The following is a 22,538-nucleotide window of genomic DNA, read 5'->3' as shown; positions in this document are numbered from 1 at the left end:
AGAGTTGTAGTATTTCTGGTCAGGTGATCTCTGAGGCAGCACACAGACCATCACAAAATGGGGGCTCAAGGCAAGAGATGTAAAAGGGCAATATTTACTTTTATTGTATATTCCAGTTTGGTAAGTTTCTTTAATAATATGCTACTTAATATGATATAAACTATCTGCTAGTTAAGTATTCATCTTGAGGGTATAGTTTTCCTTTAAATCAGCCATTGTTTTGTCTCTAATTTGTGAAATATCTGGCGTTTTTATTCCCTCTCCCTGGAGCAAGCGTAACTTCTAAAAACGCAGAAATAAATAAAGGAGTTCTAACGTCAAGCCACAATTGGGAGCCAAGCTCTAGTGAGCAGAGAGCACAGGAAACAATTTGAAAGGATGCTAAGACAGCTACGTGTCTCGTCACTGCGTTTATATACGTGAAGTTGTGACGCCGCCGTCTCGCGAGATGAGACTTGTGGCGTCGGGATTAGCTGTCAGACCGAAGCCAAAGCGCTGCACATTAATGGTGTTGCGGGGCAGCTATTCCGGACTGCGGGGTTTGTTCAGAAAATCTGGACTGTCCCGCGGAAAAGCAGGGCGGCTGCGGGTGAGTTTATGTGGTTTTGCCCAGTCATATGTTTTGTGGACATCCCCGTGCAGCAGCAACATCAAACTTGTTGGTTTTCAGCTGTTGTTGAACTGGAAATTCCAGCAGCACCTGATGCAGAGCCAGCTCTGTTTGGGTTGCCAGGCGTTCCCTCTTGTTAAACTCCAGCGCAGGATGTCTCCCTGTTACCTACAATGTTCTATGGACATGGTTGTGGCCAGCGAGCAGCCTAAGCCACTGATATTCAATCAAACAGGATGTTGCCTCCATGGGCGCAGCCATGTGCTTTGTTACTATTTATTGAATGTCCGTAGAGCATGTGGGGTTTATGTTCTTCCTACTGAAATAGTGTTTTATGCTAGAACGCCCAGCATGCTGTGTTTAAAGCCTGTGTCATCATCTGCCATTTATGTTTCTGGACATCCTCATGTGATATTAAGCTTTCCATTTGATGGGTCACCTAAAGCTGTCAGCTGTGTGTTTTATTTTTATCTGTATGGAACTATACTATTTGGCAGGTATATCGGCCTATGGTTGTCCGTAATCCTCTTGCTGTCAACTGCCTGCAAGTCTTACTGTCGTCTCTTCCCAGCTACTGCTATTGTGCGGCAAGTTTAACCGCAACTGTGGAACAAAGCAGCCCCAGCAGCTCTTTTGAGTCACACTTGGGCTTTAGTCTGTTGCGTTTCATAGTGTTTGCCAGCTCTTGTGCCTCATTTTCTTCCTCTAACATTTGCTTTCTCATTTAACATGTTGGCACATGATGTAGCATGAACACGTTTGTTATGTACATGTGTATAACTTTGTTTAAATTGCATGGCACTACAGAGTAGAACAGGAGACAAGCATAATAATGAATACTAAAAATGTAACCAGCATAGTAATGAATAAATATACAGAGATTGTGTCGAGCTAAAAGACATAGTTGGTCGCTGCCCCTTAGAGTTTACAGTCTAACCGGGTGGATTACATACAGACACAAAATAAAGGAATACCTTTACAAAGATTTGGATGTGGCCCTTAGGGGCCAGGACTAGACCAGAATATATTCTAAAGGCAGGACCTGACTTTCTTTTTGAAAAAGTTTGAAAAGGACTGAGCGTTCTCTACAGAGAAATCCAGGGATAGAAATGCAGGGTTGAGGAGCTGCAAGGTAGAAAGGATTTAGAAGCGAGATAGCAGTGGGTGTAAATGGTGTAAAAATGGTGGCTCGTAGCAAAGGAGACAGTCAGAAACGGAAGTAAAGAGCTTTGAATGTTAATGGAAAGATTTCATATGCTATCCTTTGCTTAACAGGCAACAGGGGTAGGAATTTAATCAGTGGACAAACAGGTTTCCTCTTAGGACAGGATCTAATGATGGTCTGAATGGCATAGGATAAAGACATTGTTTTGTGTTTCAGCTGTTCCTTGTGAAATAAAGGGGCATATCTTGGCAATATTACATAGGAAAAAGCGTCAGGTCTTGGCAATAGCATTAATATAGTTAGGAAAGAAAACTGACTGGTGCAGTATATCCCCCCCAGGCAGCATGCTGAATTAACAGAATTAATGGTCATGCGATCAGTAGTAATAGTAAAAGAATATGAACGGTCAGATTTGGGTAGGAAGACCATGAATTTTACAGCTGTTGCTGGCATGTTAGTGGTCTGTACTAATAATCTTATGTAATATTTGTAGCTCTAACCAAAATATTTCTTCACTCAACAGTCTCTTTTTGACTGTCAGTTAACTTTATTAAGTTATGATGTCCATTGTTTGACTGCTATACATATTTCTATAAGAGGCTATCCGTTTGCCTGTAAAGATTTCATCCTGGATGTCCCTGCATACATCCTTCCTTTTAAATGCATATGACATCAGAAGGAAAGGAGCTGTTGCATCAATGGATAAACAAGGAGGAGTTGGTAGTAATTTGCAGCCCACCATACATATTTTTTTTTAAAATTGTCTGTAACTGTCAGCTTTCAAAAGCAACTCTTGCTGGTGACTCCAAGTAGATGCAAAGTCATTGCAGACATAAGGGGCCTATGGTAACTCCCTTGTACTTTATACCTACATACACACCAAATGCTGTTTTTGATCTGTATTTGTAAATTGCTAAGCTAAAGTTTAACTGTACAAGCCTAAAGTTAATATTGTTGCCTTTGATCAATTTATTGGTATTTGGTTATGACTTCAATTATTCCTACCAGTGTTTTAGAAGGAGATCTAACCTGAAACTAAAACTTTTGCTTTCCCGGCACTGGGCTTCTTTTGTTCCCTGCTATTGCACTGGGATTAGTGGTCTGGTATGAATTCACTAGGAGCAAGTCTGACTCACTGCAAAGATAGTGTGCTTGTTTGTTAAAATGGACATTGCTCGTTTCACTCCCTGTATGCTGCATACAGTACTATAAGATAGAGTTTGAAATATGAGCCATGAAACCGTAAACCAATCCCTGCGGTCCCTAGTCTGTTTTTATCATCTATTTATATTGCTCAAGTTCTGTTCAAATGCATTATGTCAAAGTACTGTGTTGTAGCATTACACAAAATTTACATCATGGGCTACAGAATGAAACTAAGACCAGCTAATCCAGTACATATTCTAACATTATACATTTCATGGTACATTTTCATTCTGTATCCTTAACATTATTTATATTCTTGTTTTGAGCTGCTGAATAGCATACATTTTTTTAACAGAATCTTAATTTAAGACATGATTGTTTCCCTCCCTTGTTTTGTTGTTCTCGTTGTAGGTGTAGGGTTTCCCTTTGCCATGCTTCCCTTCCTGTAATAAAGGAAACACAGTGAAATGAGGATGTGGGATGGTTTTAGGACAACAACTTAAACATCGACAAAACATTTCTAGTGATTTTTACAGACTGTTCATTTAATTTCTATGATTACCATAATCTACTGTAAGTTATTGTTGTGTATTTCTGGCTCGTTTATTTAAAAGTGTGCAAAAGCTTTTGTTTTTTGGTGGCTACATATTCTTTTATGTTTTTGTATCTTGCAGACTTTCATGGGGTCTGGCTAACTTTTGAACTGATTTTTCATAAGAAAATAAAGCATTTTTTAACCTTGCCGTAGGCAATACTAGGAATTGTTAAAATAAATTAAATCACACAATCACCCAAAAATGCATAAGATGGTGTTTCCAAGAGATTATGCGTTTTGAGTGTTTTAGTAGAAACAGTTCCTTTATGACAAGTTTTTTTTTTTTGTGGAGTTTTGTAACCATGACAAAATGCACACTGTGATTGGCCTGCATTTTCAAGTGAATGTCATTCCATTGATATTAATGAAAATGATTTTGTTTTTTTAAAATCAATTTTTTGGATGCTTTTGTAGAAAGGGTTTCAGTGGGAGAACACTGGGAAGTTTTATTGAGCTTTTCCTCATAGGTGTGAGCTGCTCTGCATTAATTGCCACTTATGTCCCCCAAGTTTTGTGAAAAGAATGCATTAAGACTTAATATTTTCTCCATCTGTCGTGTTGTGTTACTTTATTTCTACATGCCATTAAAGGAATTGTTCAGGGTAAAAATAAAAACTGGGTAAATCGATAGGCTGTGCAAAATAAAAAATGTTTCTAATATAGTTAGTAACGTAATGTATAAAGGCTGAAGTGACTGGATGTCTAACATTACAGAACAGAGCACTGCTTCCTGCTTTGCAGCTCTCTTGGTTTCCACTGATTGAGTACAGGCAGTAACCAATCAGTGACTTGAGGAGGGCACATGGGTCATAACTGTTTGCTTTTGAATCTGAGCTGAATGCTGAGGATCAATTGAAAACTCACTGAACAGGTATGTCCCATGTGGCCCCCCCCCCCCTTAGAGTCAAAGCTGAAAAGCAGGAAGTTGTGTTCTATTATGTTATGTTAGACATCCATTCACTCCAGCCATTGTAGATTACATTTTGTGCTAACTATATTAGAAACATTTATTATTTTTCACACCCTATCTATTTACCCAGTTTTTGTTTTTGCACATAGGAGGGTATGCACTGAATACACCTATTTAGTAATTCAGGCTAATCATGAACCAAATCCAAAGAAGACTGAACATCTTTTCAAGTTTTAATTCTTATAGTACATTATATCTGAGTATGTTTTTCTTTTTAGGTTCCACATGTACACATACAAGAATAATGAATTTTTATGACATCTAACGCCTTTTTTGAGAGGGAAATTGCAGTTACGTAATCATGCCGCCAAGACCTTCCTCCGGGGAGCTATGGGGCATTCATTTGATGCCCCCAAGAATTCTAGTGGAATGCTTATTACCAAATGGAATGGTGGTGGTGTTAGAATGTCTTCGTGAAGCGACCCTTGTAAATATCAAACATGAGCTCTTTAAAGAGGCCCGAAAGTACCCTCTTTACCATCTACTCCAGGATGAGTCCTCTTATATTTTTGTGAGTGTTACACAGGAGGCGGAAAGAGAAGAATTTTTTGACGAAACTCGCCGTCTTTGTGATCTTCGACTGTTCCAACCTTTCTTGAAAGTAGTTGAGCCTGTAGGAAACAGAGAAGAGAAAATTCTTAATCGAGAAATTGGTAAGGACCATGTTTGTTGGATTATAGATGCTTGGTTGGTAATGTTCCTCCATTTGCCTTGTAACACTCAGATGGGGCGGTCTACATTTAGCATGTGATTTCAAACAAGGCATTTGGGGCTTGCGAGTCTACTTGAAGTGTAGAGTTAAAACCTTGGATAAACAACAAACAAGGAGTAGGCCTACAGATCCCCCCTTTATTTGACACTCATTCTTGATCTGTCATAAATAAAAATGGCTTTGCTTCCTCAAGGGAAAATCTTAGCAAATGAACTTTGTTCAAGAGAGATAAAGCTGATCTAAAATAGTGAACATAAAACCTAGTATTAACTTGCACTTCCTTGTTCATTTGGCTTATAAGAGGAACGGGTCAAACTGAGCCTGTTTTAAAGTAACCGTAACACCAAAAAATTAAAAAGTGTTTTATATAGGAATGACAATATAATGGACTATATGAACAAGCTGCTGTGTAGCCATGCGACAGCCATTCAAGCACAGGATACACAGTAAATAACAGATAAGTGCAGAAGAATCTCATTGTATACTACGGAACGTATCTGCTGTGTATCCCGTGCCTTTTTTCCTTTTTCAGCTTTGAATGGCTGCCTCCATGGCTACACAGCAGCTTGTTTATATAATCTATAGTATTGTTTCTGAGGCAAACACACCAGTTGTACCAGTGCAGCCAGTAATACATTACATGTTCTTTACGTTAAAACACTTGCATTTTTTGGTGTTACTGTTCCTTTAAAGTAACTTTTTACTTTTAAAGTAAAATGTGAGCATTTTGCTTAGTCAAATAGTTCTTGCCGTTTTCACATATAGAGGTTTACAAATGGCTTTCATGCATGTTCTGCAGTTCTCTAAAAACGTGTGGGTGTAGTCCCCATAGAAAAGAATGCGGAAATCTGCCCCTAACTGTAACTGCTCATGTGTTGTGATTGATTCTTAAATTTAAGCTATAACAAATGTTATCTTTTGCAGTGTCTGAATCCAAGAGTAAGGGTTTCTGGCAGCAAGATCATGATGCTGTTGTAATTAAAAAATAAAGTATAGTTTCTTATCACTCAATTTGATGCTGTTACTTACCTTATAAAACTCAGTTCAGAGTCACTAAACTATTTTGATGTATCAGCTACAGGTATAACTGATTCAACAGACCTTCCCAAATCTAAGCTGCATCTAGATTCAGGACAAACTACACCCCCCAGAATTTCCTTTTTCAAAGGATCCATCTGGAGCTCTTTCTTGTTCATTAGCTTTGGACAGTGCCTCTGACAGGCAAAGCACTTTTCTATTGAGGCAACAGTTTCTGTCAAAATTGAGTATGGTCTGTAGACCATACACAGGAGAAAACAGATATGCACATGCATATATATCTGATGCATCAATTGCTTTTTAGTGTCCGTATCACCCTGACCTGCAAATGTTCATGAAATAAATACTAAGCATTCAACTTTAATTCCTACATGTAAGCTTGTTTTTTTTTTCTTTTAAAGGCTTCGCCATTGGAATGCCAGTGTGTGAATTTGATATGGTTAAGGACTCCGAGGTTCAGGACTTTAGAAAAAACATCCTTAATGTTTGTAAAGATTCAGTTGAACTTCGTGATGCGAATGGGCCGATCAGCAGAGCATTATATGTTTACCCACCCAATGTAGAATCCTCTTCAGAGCTTCCCAAACACATAGAAAGCAAACTAGATAAAGGTAAGGTACTTAGCTTACATTTTCCCCTAGAAAATTGTGTTTTATGTGAAAATATTAATAAGTGCATGAATCTTTGATAAACAAAGCTACTTCTGCACGCTTTCATATTATGAATTGTACAGGTATGGGACCTATTATCCAGAATGCTCGGGACCTGGGGCTTTCTGCATAATGGGTCTTTCCATAATTTAGAACTTCATACCTTAAGTCTACTAGAAAATCATGTAAATATTAAATAAACCCAATAGGCTGGTTTTGCTTCCAATAAGGATTAATTATATCTTAGTTGGGATCAAGTACAAGGTACTGTTTTATTATTACTACAGAGAAAAAGAAATCGTTTTTAGAAATTTGTATTAATGGAGTCTATGGGAGACGGCCTTTCCGTAATTCGGAAAAACGGATCCTATACCTGTACTGAAAAAAAAAATATTTGGCAAGATAAATGTCTCTTTATCTACAAGGCTGACTTACTAATAATTACTTCACCTCTGCCTGAAGAGGTAGAGGTGCGATTCGTTTTCCGAAGTTGCATCACAAGGAAACTTCGGAAAAACCGAGTGCGACCCCGCTGGTGATTTTTCATTATAGCCAGTGAGAAGGTAGGGGAAGGCAGTTCGAGGAGATTGTTGCCCCAAAGAAGAGGAGATTTATCACGGGGCGACTAATGTTCCTGAATCTGCCTGTTTGCCCTTACCCTTAAAACTGCCTGATGCGGCGCTTGGGGGGCGCATAGTTAGTGCAGAGAGTGCAATTGCCAAAATTAAAAAAAATATGCACGGTGGGGTCAATGTACACTGTTTCTCTATCTCAAAAGAATTTCACCATTTTTTTTATGTATGTGTTGTTTCTGTATTTTTTTTTTTTTTAAGCCAATATTACTGTATCATATACCATATTTTGACTGAGAGTTATTCTTTTAGGGCAAATAATTGTGGTCATATGGGTCATTGTATCCCCCAACAACGAAAAGCAGAAGTATTCTTTGAAGATTAACCATGATTGTGTGCCAGAACATGTCATCGCTGAAGCAATCCGGAAGAAAACAAGAAGCATGCTGCTGTCCACCGAACAACTAAAGCTTTGTGTTCTAGAGTACCAAGGAAAATACATTTTGAAAGTCTGTGGATGTGATGAGTATTTGCTTGAAAAGTATCCACTGAGTCAATATAAGGTGAGAATTGAATTTGGAAGAATACATCAGTTTCTCTTGTTCAATTTTGCCTGGATCAACTTAAACTACCAGTGTAATTAAATGTATTGTTAGACTTTGACATTTCCTGGTATTGTCTGCCAATATTAAGTCATGTTGCAAAACATGTCGCTTTTTGATGTCTGATTTTTAAAACAAATGCTTTTTATTCTGTATAGTATCGTAGCACCGTGAAAACTTGAGTAACTGTTTTAGTATCTGTAAACATATCTGACAAAAGAATGTGTGTAGGTAAGTTTAAGCTGACCATACATAAACAAAGAGCTGCTTATTTGGCGACGTCACATCTTTTCATATGGTCTTGATTTTTTTTTTTAATAGAGTTTGAATTATTTGAAGTCCTCCCTTGCCTCTTTCCATTTTCAAATGGGGGTCACTGACCCCAGCAGCCAAAAAATATTGTGAGGTTAATATTTTATTATTATTGCTTCTCCTATTCATTCGCTCTGCTATTCATACTACAGAAGTAAATGAAATAAAAAAAAGATATAGACCATTTGCAAGTTGTCACGGAATATCAATGTATACATCCTACTAATTTAAGGTGAAAGTGAATTACCCCTTTAAAAGCTGAAACGGCCAATTTAGGCCTCCTGTATAGACCTTCTCATATGTTAAAAGAACAGGGTTCGCTGTCTTCCTCAAAATAACAAGTACTTTGAGGAAGGGGAATAACAGAAGATATATATAGTGTAGTATATTAAACACTTAGAATTTTCACCGTTAGTGATATTCACAACATTTGTGCCTTATTACATAAAATCTTTCACGTGACACTTTGTGCATACGGATCACCTTCCGTGGACTGTGTTAAAAAAAGAATTCACAAACACCAGTGTTACTTTTGCCCTCGGGTGTGTGATTAAAACTATATATACAATCCTGTGTAGAATTGTTTAACTCTTCCGTGACCCCAATAGATTGTAACGTTCACACGTAATTTAGGGGTTGGCGAAAGGATTATTATCTAGGAAAGAGAAATTAAAGAAATAACCACTGGGATCCTAGTGCCTCCAGTGGCACCATACACTCACCAGACGTGAGTCAAGACAGGCAGAATTAGGGATTAAGGATGCACCCAATCCACTATTTTGGATTCGGCCGAACCCCCGAAATCCTTTGTGAAAGATTCGGCCGAATACCGAACCGAATCCGAACCCTAATTTGCATATGCAAATTAGGGATGGGAAGGGGAAAATTATTTTACTTGTTTTGTGACAAAAATCATGCAATTTCTCTCCCCACCCCTATGCAAATTAGGATTTGGATTCGGTTTGGCCTGTGCAGAAGGATTCAGCCGAATCCTGCTGAAAAAGGCCAAATCCTGGCCGAATCCTGAACCGAATCCTGGATTCGGTGCATCCCTATTATCGATATTCTATTCCGTGTTCCGGGATCCTCCTCTGTTATTCATATAGAGAGATGAAAACAGCATGTGCAGAATGACATAAAAACAGTTTAATAAAAATTCAAAATTACACTCACAAACAGTTTCTTTGTATCCGCACTGAAAATTTTCTGTGTGCGTCCCAGATAACACTAAGGCTCCTCGGCGTCCCTCAAAGTTCCATGCACAAATAAAAGGGTCGCTTCTGCACCGAACACACGTAGTCCTGCTTACGCGTTTCGGATAAATGGCTTCTTCCTGAGCGATGATGTTCCCTTGTTCTCTGTTGCTTTATCTCCTGTGACCTCTCAACCGAACTTTGCGCAACTTTATCAGTCATTATTCAGCATTATTCTAGGAAGGCTCTTAGATTAAAATCCACATTAAGACCCAATGGAACCAAAGACTTTATCCTATGTATCCACCAACTGTTTGTTAAGTTTCCTCCTCTCCAGTCTTTATTAACCCTCTCTACACCCTACCATTTTAAACCTGTCAGGCTCTTACTGTGTTTCTCCTGAAAGTGTTTTGATACCAGGTGTTTCATATTTCCTTTCTCTATGTTGTTCTTTGTGTTCTCCTATCCTCTCTTTTAGTTTAGTTTTAGTGGCCACATGGGCACTCCAGTATCTTAAGCAGACAGGAAATGTTGAGTTTATTTTAGCTTCTTCGTCTGTTATAACAATTATTCCCAGTCTAAAGTCGGTTTAATAGGTACCATGCAGGTTTATACTTTTAGGACAGGGCTGTTGCAATTCTCTGTTATGAATTCCTTACATTGTACTGTTGCTTGAAAAAAAGTCTGTGTTATGCATGTAGTACAGTGATTAAGCAAAGTCATGTGTAAAATAATTTTAAAAGTAACAAATGTAAATTCAATACTTTGTGCATATATTTTCTTTTTTTTTTTCCCCGCCAGTATATTAGAAGTTGTATAATGCTTGGTCGGATGCCTAATTTAATGTTAATGGCCAAAGACAGCCTGTACAGCCAACTTCCTATGGATAGCTTTACAATGCCATCTTATTCAAGGAGGATTTCCATGGCAGCACCATACATGAATGGAGAAGCTTCAGCAAAATCATTGTGGGCAATCAACAGTACTCTTAGAATAAAAATCCTTTGTGCCACATATGTCAATGTAAACATTCGAGACATTGATAAGGTAATGTGTTAACCTGCAATTCTGTATCTACAGAATCTACTGACTACATTTTAGCTAGAAATGTATGTTTATATAGTGAATAAAGTACCCCCTCTTGTAAAATATAAGGATATTATAAGCCACAGAGGAGTTCCATGAGCATATAAAAGCACAAGCCAAGGGTTTTTATACAGGTCATTGAATTCCGAGGGTCCTTTAAATATCCTCATATTTTGTAACTGGGGGTACTTTATTTATTAAAATACAAAAGTTTTAGTGAGTCAAAAAATGTGACAAAAATTACATCACTCCGTTTGTAACTGATGACATCACTAAGAGCCATATACAGGATATTCATGGCTTTTTGTGTAATATTAATTTTGGCCAAATCCAAATTCTGCAGACAAAGACTTGGCCATAATTCAGTGCATCCCTTGTGAATCACTATTTATAGTAGCCCATGTTACGTTGGCCTTGAACCAGTCTTTTAAAAATTATTAAATTACCTAAGAGAGAGAGGAACTGACAGAAGAGTTATAAGTGTGGCACTGTCCAAATAAAAATAAGTTAAATGTGGGAAATGGAGAAAAAAAGAAGTGATCAATGCAACTCATGTGAAACATTTTTTTTCATTCAATAAATTCATTTAGGGGCAGATTTATCAAAGGTTGAATGAAAAAAATTCAATGTACTGTCTCTTTCGAATTCGACTTCGACTATTCGCCATCTAAAACCTGCCGAATTGCTGTTTTAGCCTATGGGGGACCTCCTAGAACCTATTTGGAGTCAATTGGTGGACTTTGAAAAATCAAAGGTTTTTTTGGAAAAATTTTGAATCGAATTTGATCGAATGCGATATTCCTTCGATTCAAACAATTTGAATTCAGCCGAATACGAACCTATTCGAACGAAAACTGACCTATTCGACCAAAAAAAACCTTCAATTCAATTTCGGTTGGTCTTCTTGTATTTGAATTTGGACCTTTTTTCAATTCGAAATTCGACCCTTGATAAATATGCCCGAGTGTTGAATAGTAAATTCGAATTTTCAAAAATGTTTTGGGTCAAAACTCTCAATTCGAATTGTGAATTATCCAAACTCGATTCAAATTTTAATTAGAATTTCGAGCTTTATCAAACCTATACCCTGGGAATAATTCAAATTCGACTATTCGCCACCTAAAACCTGCAGAGTTCATGTATAAGTCAATGGGAGAGTTCCAGTGACCTATTTTGACATGTTAATAGCCTTCCTGACATTCAAGTTTTTTGAGTTTAGTCAAATTCAATTCTGATTCGATTCGAGTTTTTGGGTCAGTAATGTTCATTTGAGTTTTAGATATTCAATTTTTTTCTTAAATAACTTCCCAATTGAATTTTTAGTATATTCGAATTTTTTAGATTAAAAAAAAACCAACATGAATTCGAAATTCGCCCTTTGATAAATGGGCCTCTTAGTGTAATGTAAGAAAAACAGCTTGTGTTAATTTATGTGTCAATAAATACAATTCTTCACGGATCAGTTGAATACATTAAATATAAAGTGCATCTAGTGAAAAAAAGTGCCATATATTAATTAACCTAATTTGTCTCCTGAATGTTTCTCACTCATCATATGTCATATGATATATCCAATTAAAATGTAATATTTGGGGCTAGATTTACTAAGGTTTGAATGATAAATTCGAATTTTCTAATAGTTTCTGAGGGTCAAAACTCACAATGTTGAATTTAAAACCAGCAACTTGAATTTGAATTCGAATGTGAAATTCATCACACACCTCGACCCTAGAAACAGTTCTAATTGAATATTTTGCCACCTAAAACCTTTCGAATTCATGTAAAAGTCTATCGCAGACGTCAGTTGAACCATTTGAAGATGTTAATAGCCTTCCTGGCATTCAGGTTCTTTTTCAGAGGAAAACTCAAATAGAATTCGATTAAAATTTTTGGGTCATTCTTATTTGATCGAATGTTAAACATTCGAGTTTTTTCATAAATAAACTCCCATTCGAGTTGTGAGTACATTCAAATTTATTAGAGTAAAAAAAAAAAAGAAGCAGAATTTGAGATTTATCCACTTTATTTGTTGCAGATCTATGTTCGAACTGGTATCTATCATGGGGTTGAGCCGTTGTGTGACAATGTTAACACTCAGAGGGTGCCTTGCTCAAATCCAAGGTAATTCACAATTTTTTTTTTTTAAATCTTGTTTTTTTATTTTACCACTTAAAAAATCTGGACCACCTTACATATTTTAGTTAAATATTACATCATTTCTACAGTGGTACTGTGTTTCACTTTCTAGTGTATTTCACCTAAAAATCTTAATCTTAATCGCTGAAACTTAATCTTAATTTAAATTAAAATTAAGTTTCAGCGTTTATAACTTAAGTTGATCCCAACGGAGGGTAAACAAACCCCTTGCAGCCCAGTTATCATCTCCACTTTGTAAGAGGTAAAAATATTATTATACCTTTTTGCCCCCAAATATAAGCAGTATATAACTTAGTGAATATTTTTTTTGTCACTTGGTTTTTGAAATCTCTTTTCAGGATAAAGTATAATTTCTTTCTTCTGCAACTGCATTTTTTTTTTCAGATGGAATGAATGGCTTTTATATGATATGTTCATTCCTGATTTACCACGAGCTGCACGACTTTGCCTCTCTATTTGCTCCGTAAAGGGACGGAAGGGCGCCAAAGAAGTAAGTACCCTAATAGAAAAGTTAAAGCATTTGTAACAATCTCCAAAGATGATTTTCAAGATACATGAATTTAAAATGCATTGTGAACAGGTAACCTATTTCTAGGTAGTGTTGTGTGTAAAGTTGTTCAGATTCCTTTACTGGGATGGGGAGGGTCACTTTATGCCTACATTCATTTCCTTGTCTTCATGTGATTGTGTAACAGTACAGGGAGTCCTTGAGTTACAAACACCCGACTTACATACAATTCACACTAACAAACGGAGGCTATTTCAGTAACATACTGTGGTTTGCTTGACTTTTATTAGCATTTAGCTTTAATAAACCACCTGCCCCAATCCTCTGTGGTGTCTACTGCAGAGCACAGAAAGGTACAAATAAATACTATGTTAAGACACACATCGGTCTAAGATGCATTTAATAAGTAGATGTATATGTTTCAACTTACATACAAATTCTTTTGTTTCAACTTACATACAAATTCAACTTAAGAACAAACCTACAGACTCTATCTCTTACGTAACCCAGGGACTGACTGTATACTAATAAGTCCTGTTGTGCTTTCGGAATATCCATTTGTTCAAACAGAATACAGAAACATTAAAGGGGTTGTTCACCTTCAAACACTTTTCAGTTTAGTTGTTTTCAGATAGTTTACGAGAAATAGACTTTTTGCTATTACTTTCTATTTTCTGTTTGTGATGGTTTTTCTAATATTGAAGTGTAAAGTTTTCATTTTTCACTTTCTAAAGCTACTCTTGGGCGGAGGGAGTCACAGACTCTTTAACTGTTCTAAATTGATACATTTATATACATTTTTGTTATCTTTGTCCTTGCTGAGCTGAATCCTTGAGCTTCATTAACGACAGCTGTTCGAACTGATACAATAGTTGCTAATGTTTCAAAGATACTGCTGATAAATGCAGCAACTAATGTAGCAACTAATTGTGTCAAATTGTAACAGTTCAGATTCTAAACCTGTATAACTGAGCTGCCAGACTGAAACACCAGAGACATTAACATGAAACTTTAGGGTAAGGGCACACGGTCAGATTCGGGAAGATTAGTCGCCCAAATCGCCTTTGCGGCGCTTCGTTTTCAGAAGTTGCCCCAAGTTGCCTCACAAGGAAACTTCAGGCGATTTCAGAAAACTAAGCGCTGCGAGTGCCATACCGCTGGCGGTTTTTCATTATAGCCGGGGGAAGGCAGTTCGGAGAGATTGTCGCCCCGAAGAAGAAGCAATTTGTCGCAGGGGCGACTAATCTCCCCAAATCTGCCCGTGTGCCCTTACCCTAAAGCTTAATTTCTGGAAAAAGTGGATAGCAATTTTTAAAAAAAATAGAAGTTTTATTTCTGCTGAATAATCTGAAAACAAACGAACTGAAAAAAAGTGTTTGAAAGGAGAACAACCCCTTCAAGGGTTTGAATACATGGGATGTTTTGTCCCCTGTGGAAAAATCCAACAAAGACACTTAAAACATCCCAAAATACCCTTGTACTGTGTCTTCATCCGACAGTAGTGTCGGATGCACGCAGCTTGTATTTCTGACATTCCTATTACTTAAATTATATTTGGCTAGGGATGGGTGATTTTTTTCGCCATGTTTCGCCACGGAAATGACGCCCATAAACTTGTATGGTGTTGTGCGTCATAAAAAAAAAAAAAAGACGTGCGACAATTTTTTTTGTTGCCCATAGACTTCAATGGGCGTCGGCGACATTTCGCTGGCGACAAATTTTTGACGAAACGGGTCAAATTCGCCCATCTCTATATTTGGCGCATGCATCTTGTCGCATCCGCTTCCTCTCATTGCGTCGGAACGGAACAAGCCGCACCATGGGGTTCAGCCCTTACTAATACAATGCTTTTACCACTAACGTACAATACAATGAATATGTGCAACTGTATATATGTTAAATATGACATGTTAATATGACATGTAATAGGATCCCAACTCACTTCTACCTGTGTGTAAGCTAAATATATGTACATACAGGTCTAATGCTGCAAATTTAAATCCTTAGAGGGTTTTTATTTGCTCTTTTTAAAGGGTGCAAAAAGTGTTCCCATACTGTCCTTTTACAGGAGAACTGTCATTAAATGAAAAAACAAATCCACCAAACTAATCTCTTCTGTTTTAATTTAAATCCTAATGTTTTTATTTTGTATAGAAAGGGATACTGTCATCAGAATGAAAAACATTTACATTTCTTTTTGTATAGTAATAAAGCAATGTCCCTTGCAGCTTCCCTTTTTTGCCCCTAGGCATTTGAAGCACACCTAAAACCTATAGGGAAGTGCATACCATAAAAAAAATCAGACAACATAAAAAAAAATCAAACTTCCACACCTGTGTGTGTATACGTGCAGATCATGCAACTCCACATGTATCGACAACACTATGCAGTGAACAAGCTAGAAATAATGTGAGTGCCTACTCACTAGTATAAATGTAAACACAGATAAATTCATATGAAAGCCTTATAGTCCGTTATTAAAGGAACAGTAACACCAACAAATGTGAGTTCAAGGAATAATAATAAAATGTACTGCTGTCCTGCACTGGTAAAATTGGTGTGTTTACTTCAGAAACACAACTATAGTTTATATAAACATGCTGCTGTGTAACCATGTGGGCAGCCATTCAAGCACAGGATACACCGTGGATAACAGGTTCTGAAGAATCCCATTGTATACTACAGAGCTTATCTGCTGTGTATCCTGTGCCATTTCTCCTTTTTCAGTTTTGAATAGCTGCCCCAGGGCTACACAGCAGCTTGTTTACATAAACTATTGTACAGTTTCTGAAGCAAACACACCAGTCTTACCAGTGTAGCACAGCAATGCGTTATATTTTCATTTCTTTAAAAGACTTTCATTTTTTAGGGGCAGATGTGTCAGTGTGAAAAACTCCCTCACTTTCTATTCATTTCTATGGGATTTTTAAAAGCATATTTATCAAATGGTGAACTTCGTTGATAAATACAATTCTAAAAATCTTATAGGAATGAATAGGAAGTGAGTTTATCTGTAGTGAGTTCTAATCTCACTCTTTGATAAATCTGATAAACCCCTTAGTGTTGCTGTTCCTTAAATGCCATTTGTAATGTCTGCACACCATCAGCCAGATGTTTTAGAATGTAATAGACTGCATACATAACAGGGCTACATATAAAAAGACTGTGTGAAACTCAAGGTTTTTTTTTAGTTTTTGTTGTTTTTGCATCATCTTGGTTCTTAAGAGCAATAGCCAGACAAAGCCTAATCAAATGACCCTTTCCAGATAAATTAATAGTATAGTTATTTCCTCATCTGTATGTTTAAAACACATGTTGATGCTGGAGATGAGCTACAAAGCTCATTTCGTTTAAGAAAGTCTCATAACAGGGAGAGGGAATTAGCTGTGTAAACTCAATAGTGCTTTATAATTACATGGCTGCCATTTATGGTGTATGATATATGAATTTTATTAACTTTAACCTCAGTCATGGTACTAGGCAAGACTACTTTATTTTAAAATCAGTGGCATAGGTACAGGCCCTCTCCAGTGCAAGCACCAAAAGAGGCACTTTACTATGCAATTCTTCTAAAGATTACACACCATTTATATCCAATTTTTAGGCTAAAATACAAACATTACATTTTTGACGCAATCTTTTGCAATCAGATCTAAGTAATTGCAAGCGGTTGTAGAATTTTCACATTTTATATTTGTTTTCTTTCAGGAACACTGCCCTTTAGCATGGGGAAATATTAACCTGTTTGACTACACAGATACACTGGTGTCTGGAAAAATGGCTCTAAATTTGTGGCCTGTGCCTCATGGGTTAGAAGACTTGCTAAATCCTATTGGAGTCAGTGGCTCCAATCCTAACAAGGTAAATAAATTCTCTTTCTTGTTACTATTCCAGTTATATTGGGTTTTGTAGGCTTTTGGCATTCTTCTTATTTTTATTTATTTTTTCAGGAAACACCCTGTTTGGAACTAGAATTTGACTGTTTCAGTAGCCCAGTCAAATTTCCTGATATGACCGCAATAGAAGATCATGCAAATAAAGTTCTGGAGCGGGAAATGGGCTATAATTACAGCCATTCTGGACTAGTAAGTGATCCTTTTAGTAAACATGCATGCAATAATTTGTTTTCACTGTATTTGCCACATGAAGCAGTTTTATTTGTTGAAAGAACAAATATTGACACCTATATTAAAAACATTTTTTATTTTGCACAGCCTATCTATTTACTCAGATTTTATTTTTACACTGAACAATTTCTTTAAGCACTGATGACTAAACCTAACATGTGCCATAGGAAATTTATCCTAAACACAGTCCCCCTTTTCCAAACCCCACCCCCACCCAGTTCCTTGAGCATGCGCGTCCACTCCATGCAAAATTTTGCCGTAGGGAGAATTTTAGTGCTGCACACCCCGCGGTCCGGGTTTGCTTCCGCTATAGTTGCGCATCTGGTTGTATATCTCTTCCAGCTGCTTAAAGGAACAGTAACACCAAAAAATTAAAGTCTTTTAAAGTAATGAAACTAATGTACTGTTCTGCTGCACTGGTACAATCTGTGCGTTTCTTCAGAAACTCTACAATAATTTATATAAACAAGCTGCTGTGGAGCCATGGGGGCGGCCATTCAAAGCTGATAAGGGGGGAAAAGGCACAGGATACACAGCAGATAACAGATATGTGCTATTGTATACAATGGGTTTCTTCAGAACCTATATGTTATCTTCTGTGTATCCTGTTCTTGAATTGCTGCCTCCATGACTGCACAGTAGCTTGTTTATATAAACTAGTTGTGTTTCTGAAGTAAACACACCGGTTTTGCCAGTGCTGGGCACCAGTACATTATATTGTGATTCCTTTAAAACACTTTCATTTTTGTATCACTGTTCCTTTAAAATTAGAGCTTTTCTATTGGTACTAGAAGCCAGTCTTTGAAATAGGCGTAACCTGTGAAACTTTATTCCCCCCAATAAAATGTTTTCCGGGTAAATATTGAATGAAACTTCTTTCAGATAGACAGACACATTATTTGAATTGTCCAGAAGAGCTCTACTAGATAAAAATTGTATTTGTTTTTGTGGAGGTGCCACCATATTTGTGTTGCCATGGTAGTCAAATTGCATTGTGCTTTGGAAGAACAGTATTTTGTTGACTTTGTGGCACAGATTTCTCCTCAGAGTGGGAAAATGAACAGCACAGTTGAAACATACATTCCCATTCACAAGGTAAAGCCTCCCCAAGTTCAATATTTCCTTAAATATTTCACTTAGATCATATCTACTGCAACACTGGACGTAATGTAAGTTAAAATGCATGGCATGGAAACAGCTCTGTTCATTTTTATCATATTGTAGTTAATCTTTGCAGGCAACTGGCCATTTTCTACTTGATTATACATCAGTGATGATCAGGCAGGCTTTAACAGTAATTGTGAAAATCAAGTTTCCTTGTATTTGCAGAGTAACAGAATTGTTAGAGAAAATGAAGTAAGAGAAAGTGACAAGGAGCAGCTCAAAGCCATTTCTAACCGTGACCCTCTCTCTGAAATTACTGAACAAGAAAAAGAATTCCTTTGGAGCCACAGGTATATTGACCTTGCTGTGCTGACAAATGTATTTTATTGTAGCCATTAAATGCTCAAAATATATCTCAGCGTTTTTACTGCTGAGGATGTTTATTGCTACCCAAGATCATTTCCACTTAATGTTTATATGTAAATATTCATATATATGGGAGTGAGAGATATGTATTTGTGATGAGAGTGATGAAATAAAAATATATTTGGCTGCTCATATGGATTGGGATGTATTTAAATTTGTATGGGTAAGCACCCAATTGGCCTTTCCTATCTAATGTGTGTATTTAGTGACTACCAGGGCATAAACTTAGGGGACATTTAATAATGTTTGACCAATAGGGAAACCGACAGAGGAACCAGCAGCCCAATGTTCTAATAATACACACAAACATATTTACATTTTCTGTAACCACCTTGTCTACATACATTTTGCTTTCACAGACTGTATTGTCGAAATGTACCTGAAATTCTTCCTAAGCTGCTTCTGTCTGTGAAATGGAATTGCAGAGATGATGTTTCACAGGTAAGACCTTTTTTTTTTTTTTGGTCAAAATATTTTGCACCAAGGTTACATTTTATTGCTTATTTTAATGTGGAACTGTTGTTAGCATGAACATTTTATGTAAGTGTCCGCATTCTGAAATAAGATGTTTTCTAAATATAATCAATTAAATATTCTGTACCATTTCTGAAATAATCAAGTTTATCTTCACTATCCCTCTCTCAGCATCTTTTTCTCTTCATTCTCTCTTCATGCAGGAGTTGGGTGTCAGATATTCATTGACAGTTAGATCCAATATATCTTATAGGGGGGCTCCTTTTGCCTAGAAGATGTATTAGAGCTCACTCTTAAAATCACCAGACATTTATATGTCTCTTCATGCAGATACAAGCAATAATTGTATTGCTATTACCTACTCATGTTGTTCTTCCTGTTTTTTAAGATAGAATGAAAAGTAGCTTCACTTGTTCAGTTACTTATAATAGATTTGTCCTTCTCCTAGAGGCACATTTCGAATTAAATCTTGTAAGGAATGCTGCAAACAACTTCAAATTGATCCCTGGACGTCCCATTGACTTAAACAGCAATTCGGCAGGTTTTAGGTGGCAAATAGTTGAATTTGAGTTCTTAAAGGGCCTTAATCGAAAATCGAATTAGAATTTTTTTTAAAAAATAATTTGAATAACTCCCTAGTTAGTTTGACAGTTTTGACCATAAAAAATATGATAGAATTATGTAGAATTTTTAATTTGACCCTTGATAAATCTCCTTTAATGTCTGTACTAAGATGAGAAAAAAAATTGTGCACAAAAGATCCTATCTGCCTCACACCTTTCCCACAGTTTTTGGGAACCAAACTGCCTAAAGCAGCTGTAGCAACAACATACAGGCCTCGGCTTAGAGACACCAGAACATTTATCTCTTTTAGAGAGCATTGTTTACTGTGAAATCCTACATAAATGTATCATTTAATACATATATAATGAAGTAAAACTGAGCTTGCTATAGGTCACCAAATGGAAATTCCACCACTCTATTCACTTTTATGTGTACTTGTATTTCACTGACAAATGTCCCTAAAAATCCCATAGATGTGTATGAAGAGTGGCGGAATTTCCCTCTGGCGAACTGTAGCAAACTTTCATCTTTTGATAAATCAGCCCCAATGTGCCTGTGCTGGTTCTTCCAGGATCTTAAATATATGTTAAGACTAAATTGTCTTCCTACTTGTCCTGTACTGCAACATATTTCATTTTACTTTATCATATTGTTTATTGTGTTATTTCTGTCTGTGTCAGAAAAAAGCAAACTATTAAACTAAACAACGGTAAGACCAGTAGAAAAGTTGAGAAGTGGCTCTTCTATAACATGTTCAAATTTCACAAACTTTTAAACCATGTCAACCAAATTGATTGGTATTTATTCCCCATTTGAAAGAAGGGTTTCTTTTTTCCCTATTAGATTCTAAGGTGGTCTGTTTTTATGTCTTTTTTACAGATGTATTGTCTTCTAAAAGAGTGGCCTGCTATCCGGCCTGAACAAGCAATGGAACTGCTGGATTTTAATTACCCAGATCGGATTGTACGATCATTTGCAGTTTCTTGCAATGAGAAGTATCTGACAGATGATAAGCTATCTCAGTATTTGATCCAACTTGTGCAGGTACATTTTTTGTTCTTTAGTCCCAAAATGGAATCTTAAATTTTAACATAAGTAGATTTTTTAAAAGGATATTTGCAGTCGGCTTTATTAGATACCAGAAATATTTAATGTTAGCATGTTTCATACAATTTTACATTTTAATTAAAGAAGCTGCTTTTAGTAGCATCAGTTGCTTCGATATTCCTTCGCTGTAAAGACTCAACTAAAAACTTGTCTATTTTTTTTTTATATTATTATTCTTTGCAGGTTATGAAATATGAGCAGTACTTGGACAACCATCTAGTGAGATTTCTGCTGAAAAAGGCCCTGGTCAATCAAAGAATAGGACATTTCTTTTTCTGGCATTTAAAGTATGTTATCTAGAATAAGCACAAATGTAGCATGTAGTCCTAATTTAGTGCAACAAGTGAAATATATACATTTGCTTTTTCAGGAAACTTTTATACTGCAGCATTATGCCCCCTAAGCAAGGCAGACAGACATAGGAGCCTGAACATGTTTCTGAGAACAGTATTTCCACCTACCATCATGAGCCCACTGCATGGAAACATACCTGCATAAACTAAAAAAAAAAAGGTTATAAAGTGCAGCTGATTGTGCTTATGTTTAATATAGCTGGATATTTCCCCTTTAGATTGCTAGCTATCCCAGAATTATGTATGGTAGGTTCTGACTGAGAGTATAACTAGTACAGTATTTCTAGCACCATTTGTTGTCTTAAGTAATTGAGTTAGTCATAATAATGGTTTGTTCTTAAACATTCAAGGGACCGGGGACCGGCATACCATTACCAGTTTTGTTATTCATTTATTTTTATTTTTTTTCAGGTCAGAAATGCACAACAAAACTGTCAGCCAGCGGTTTGGTCTTTTGCTGGAGTCCTATTGCCGTGCATGTGGAATGTATTTAAAACATTTAAGCAAGCAAGTGGAGGCTATGGAAAAACTGATCAACCTCACAGATATTCTAAAGCAGGAGAAGAAGGATGAGACACAAAAGGTATCTAAAATATAAAGTGAATCATTCTTAAGCTTGGTTAAACAGAGTTTTTGCAGAGCTTAATATCAGGGCATAGCCTGTTCATTTAGAGGGTTAATGAAACAAATTGCTATGAGTTTAGTTTAAATATTTATAAAAAAAGGTTACAGAAGAACATTAGAGAGCTTCTGGGTTTTTAAAGGGCAGACAACATCAAAACATGGCACTAAAGTTTTCTGGGGCATATTGAAAGCTGTTTAGTCCATGGCCTAAAGAGACAAACTATTCTTACACCTGTGACTTGTATGTCAATTGTAGGTGTTTATTTGTGTAAGCTTGTAGAATGTATAATAGTAAATAAACAGTATTTTAAGAAGGCATATTTCTTTGCCCGAATTTTAAGCCTTGCCCCTTTTTTTGACCACATTAGCAGTCTTTGCGTGCATGTACTGAGATTGCATGTATCTCAGATGGAGAATATCTGTTTGTGTAATTGTGTAAATTT

General features: G+C 36.6%; 1 protein-coding gene across 2 annotated transcripts in view; it reads left to right on the top strand.

Annotated features, from left to right (window-relative positions):
- The first annotated feature begins 477 nt into the window (after positions 1-477).
- pik3ca.S (phosphatidylinositol-4,5-bisphosphate 3-kinase catalytic subunit alpha S homeolog) overlaps positions 478-22,538 on the top strand; it is a 30,080-nt gene continuing 8,019 nt past the window's right edge. Inside the window, exons 1-15 of one of the 2 annotated variants that reach the window (XM_018265692.2) lie at positions 478-589; positions 3,333-3,494; positions 4,705-5,139; positions 6,638-6,847; positions 7,771-8,021; positions 10,367-10,612; positions 12,687-12,772; positions 13,193-13,298; positions 17,025-17,177; positions 17,267-17,401; positions 18,773-18,897; positions 19,333-19,414; positions 20,891-21,055; positions 21,302-21,405; positions 21,883-22,054. In XM_018265692.2, coding sequence (XP_018121181.1) covers positions 4,788-5,139; positions 6,638-6,847; positions 7,771-8,021; positions 10,367-10,612; positions 12,687-12,772; positions 13,193-13,298; positions 17,025-17,177; positions 17,267-17,401; positions 18,773-18,897; positions 19,333-19,414; positions 20,891-21,055; positions 21,302-21,405; positions 21,883-22,054 — 2,187 coding nt within the window. In that variant the 5' untranslated portion in view covers positions 478-589; positions 3,333-3,494; positions 4,705-4,787. The remainder of the gene's footprint in view (positions 590-3,332; positions 3,495-4,704; positions 5,140-6,637; positions 6,848-7,770; positions 8,022-10,366; positions 10,613-12,686; positions 12,773-13,192; positions 13,299-17,024; positions 17,178-17,266; positions 17,402-18,772; positions 18,898-19,332; positions 19,415-20,890; positions 21,056-21,301; positions 21,406-21,882; positions 22,055-22,538) is intronic. The other variant, XM_018265691.2, reaches the window with a different exon arrangement.

This window comes from Xenopus laevis, chromosome 5S (genome assembly GCF_017654675.1).
Source record: "Xenopus laevis strain J_2021 chromosome 5S, Xenopus_laevis_v10.1, whole genome shotgun sequence".
NCBI classification, from domain to species: Eukaryota; Metazoa; Chordata; class Amphibia; order Anura; family Pipidae; genus Xenopus; species Xenopus laevis.
The sequence above is the reverse complement of the archived record's forward strand: the minus strand, read 5'-3'. Positions and strand labels throughout refer to the sequence as shown.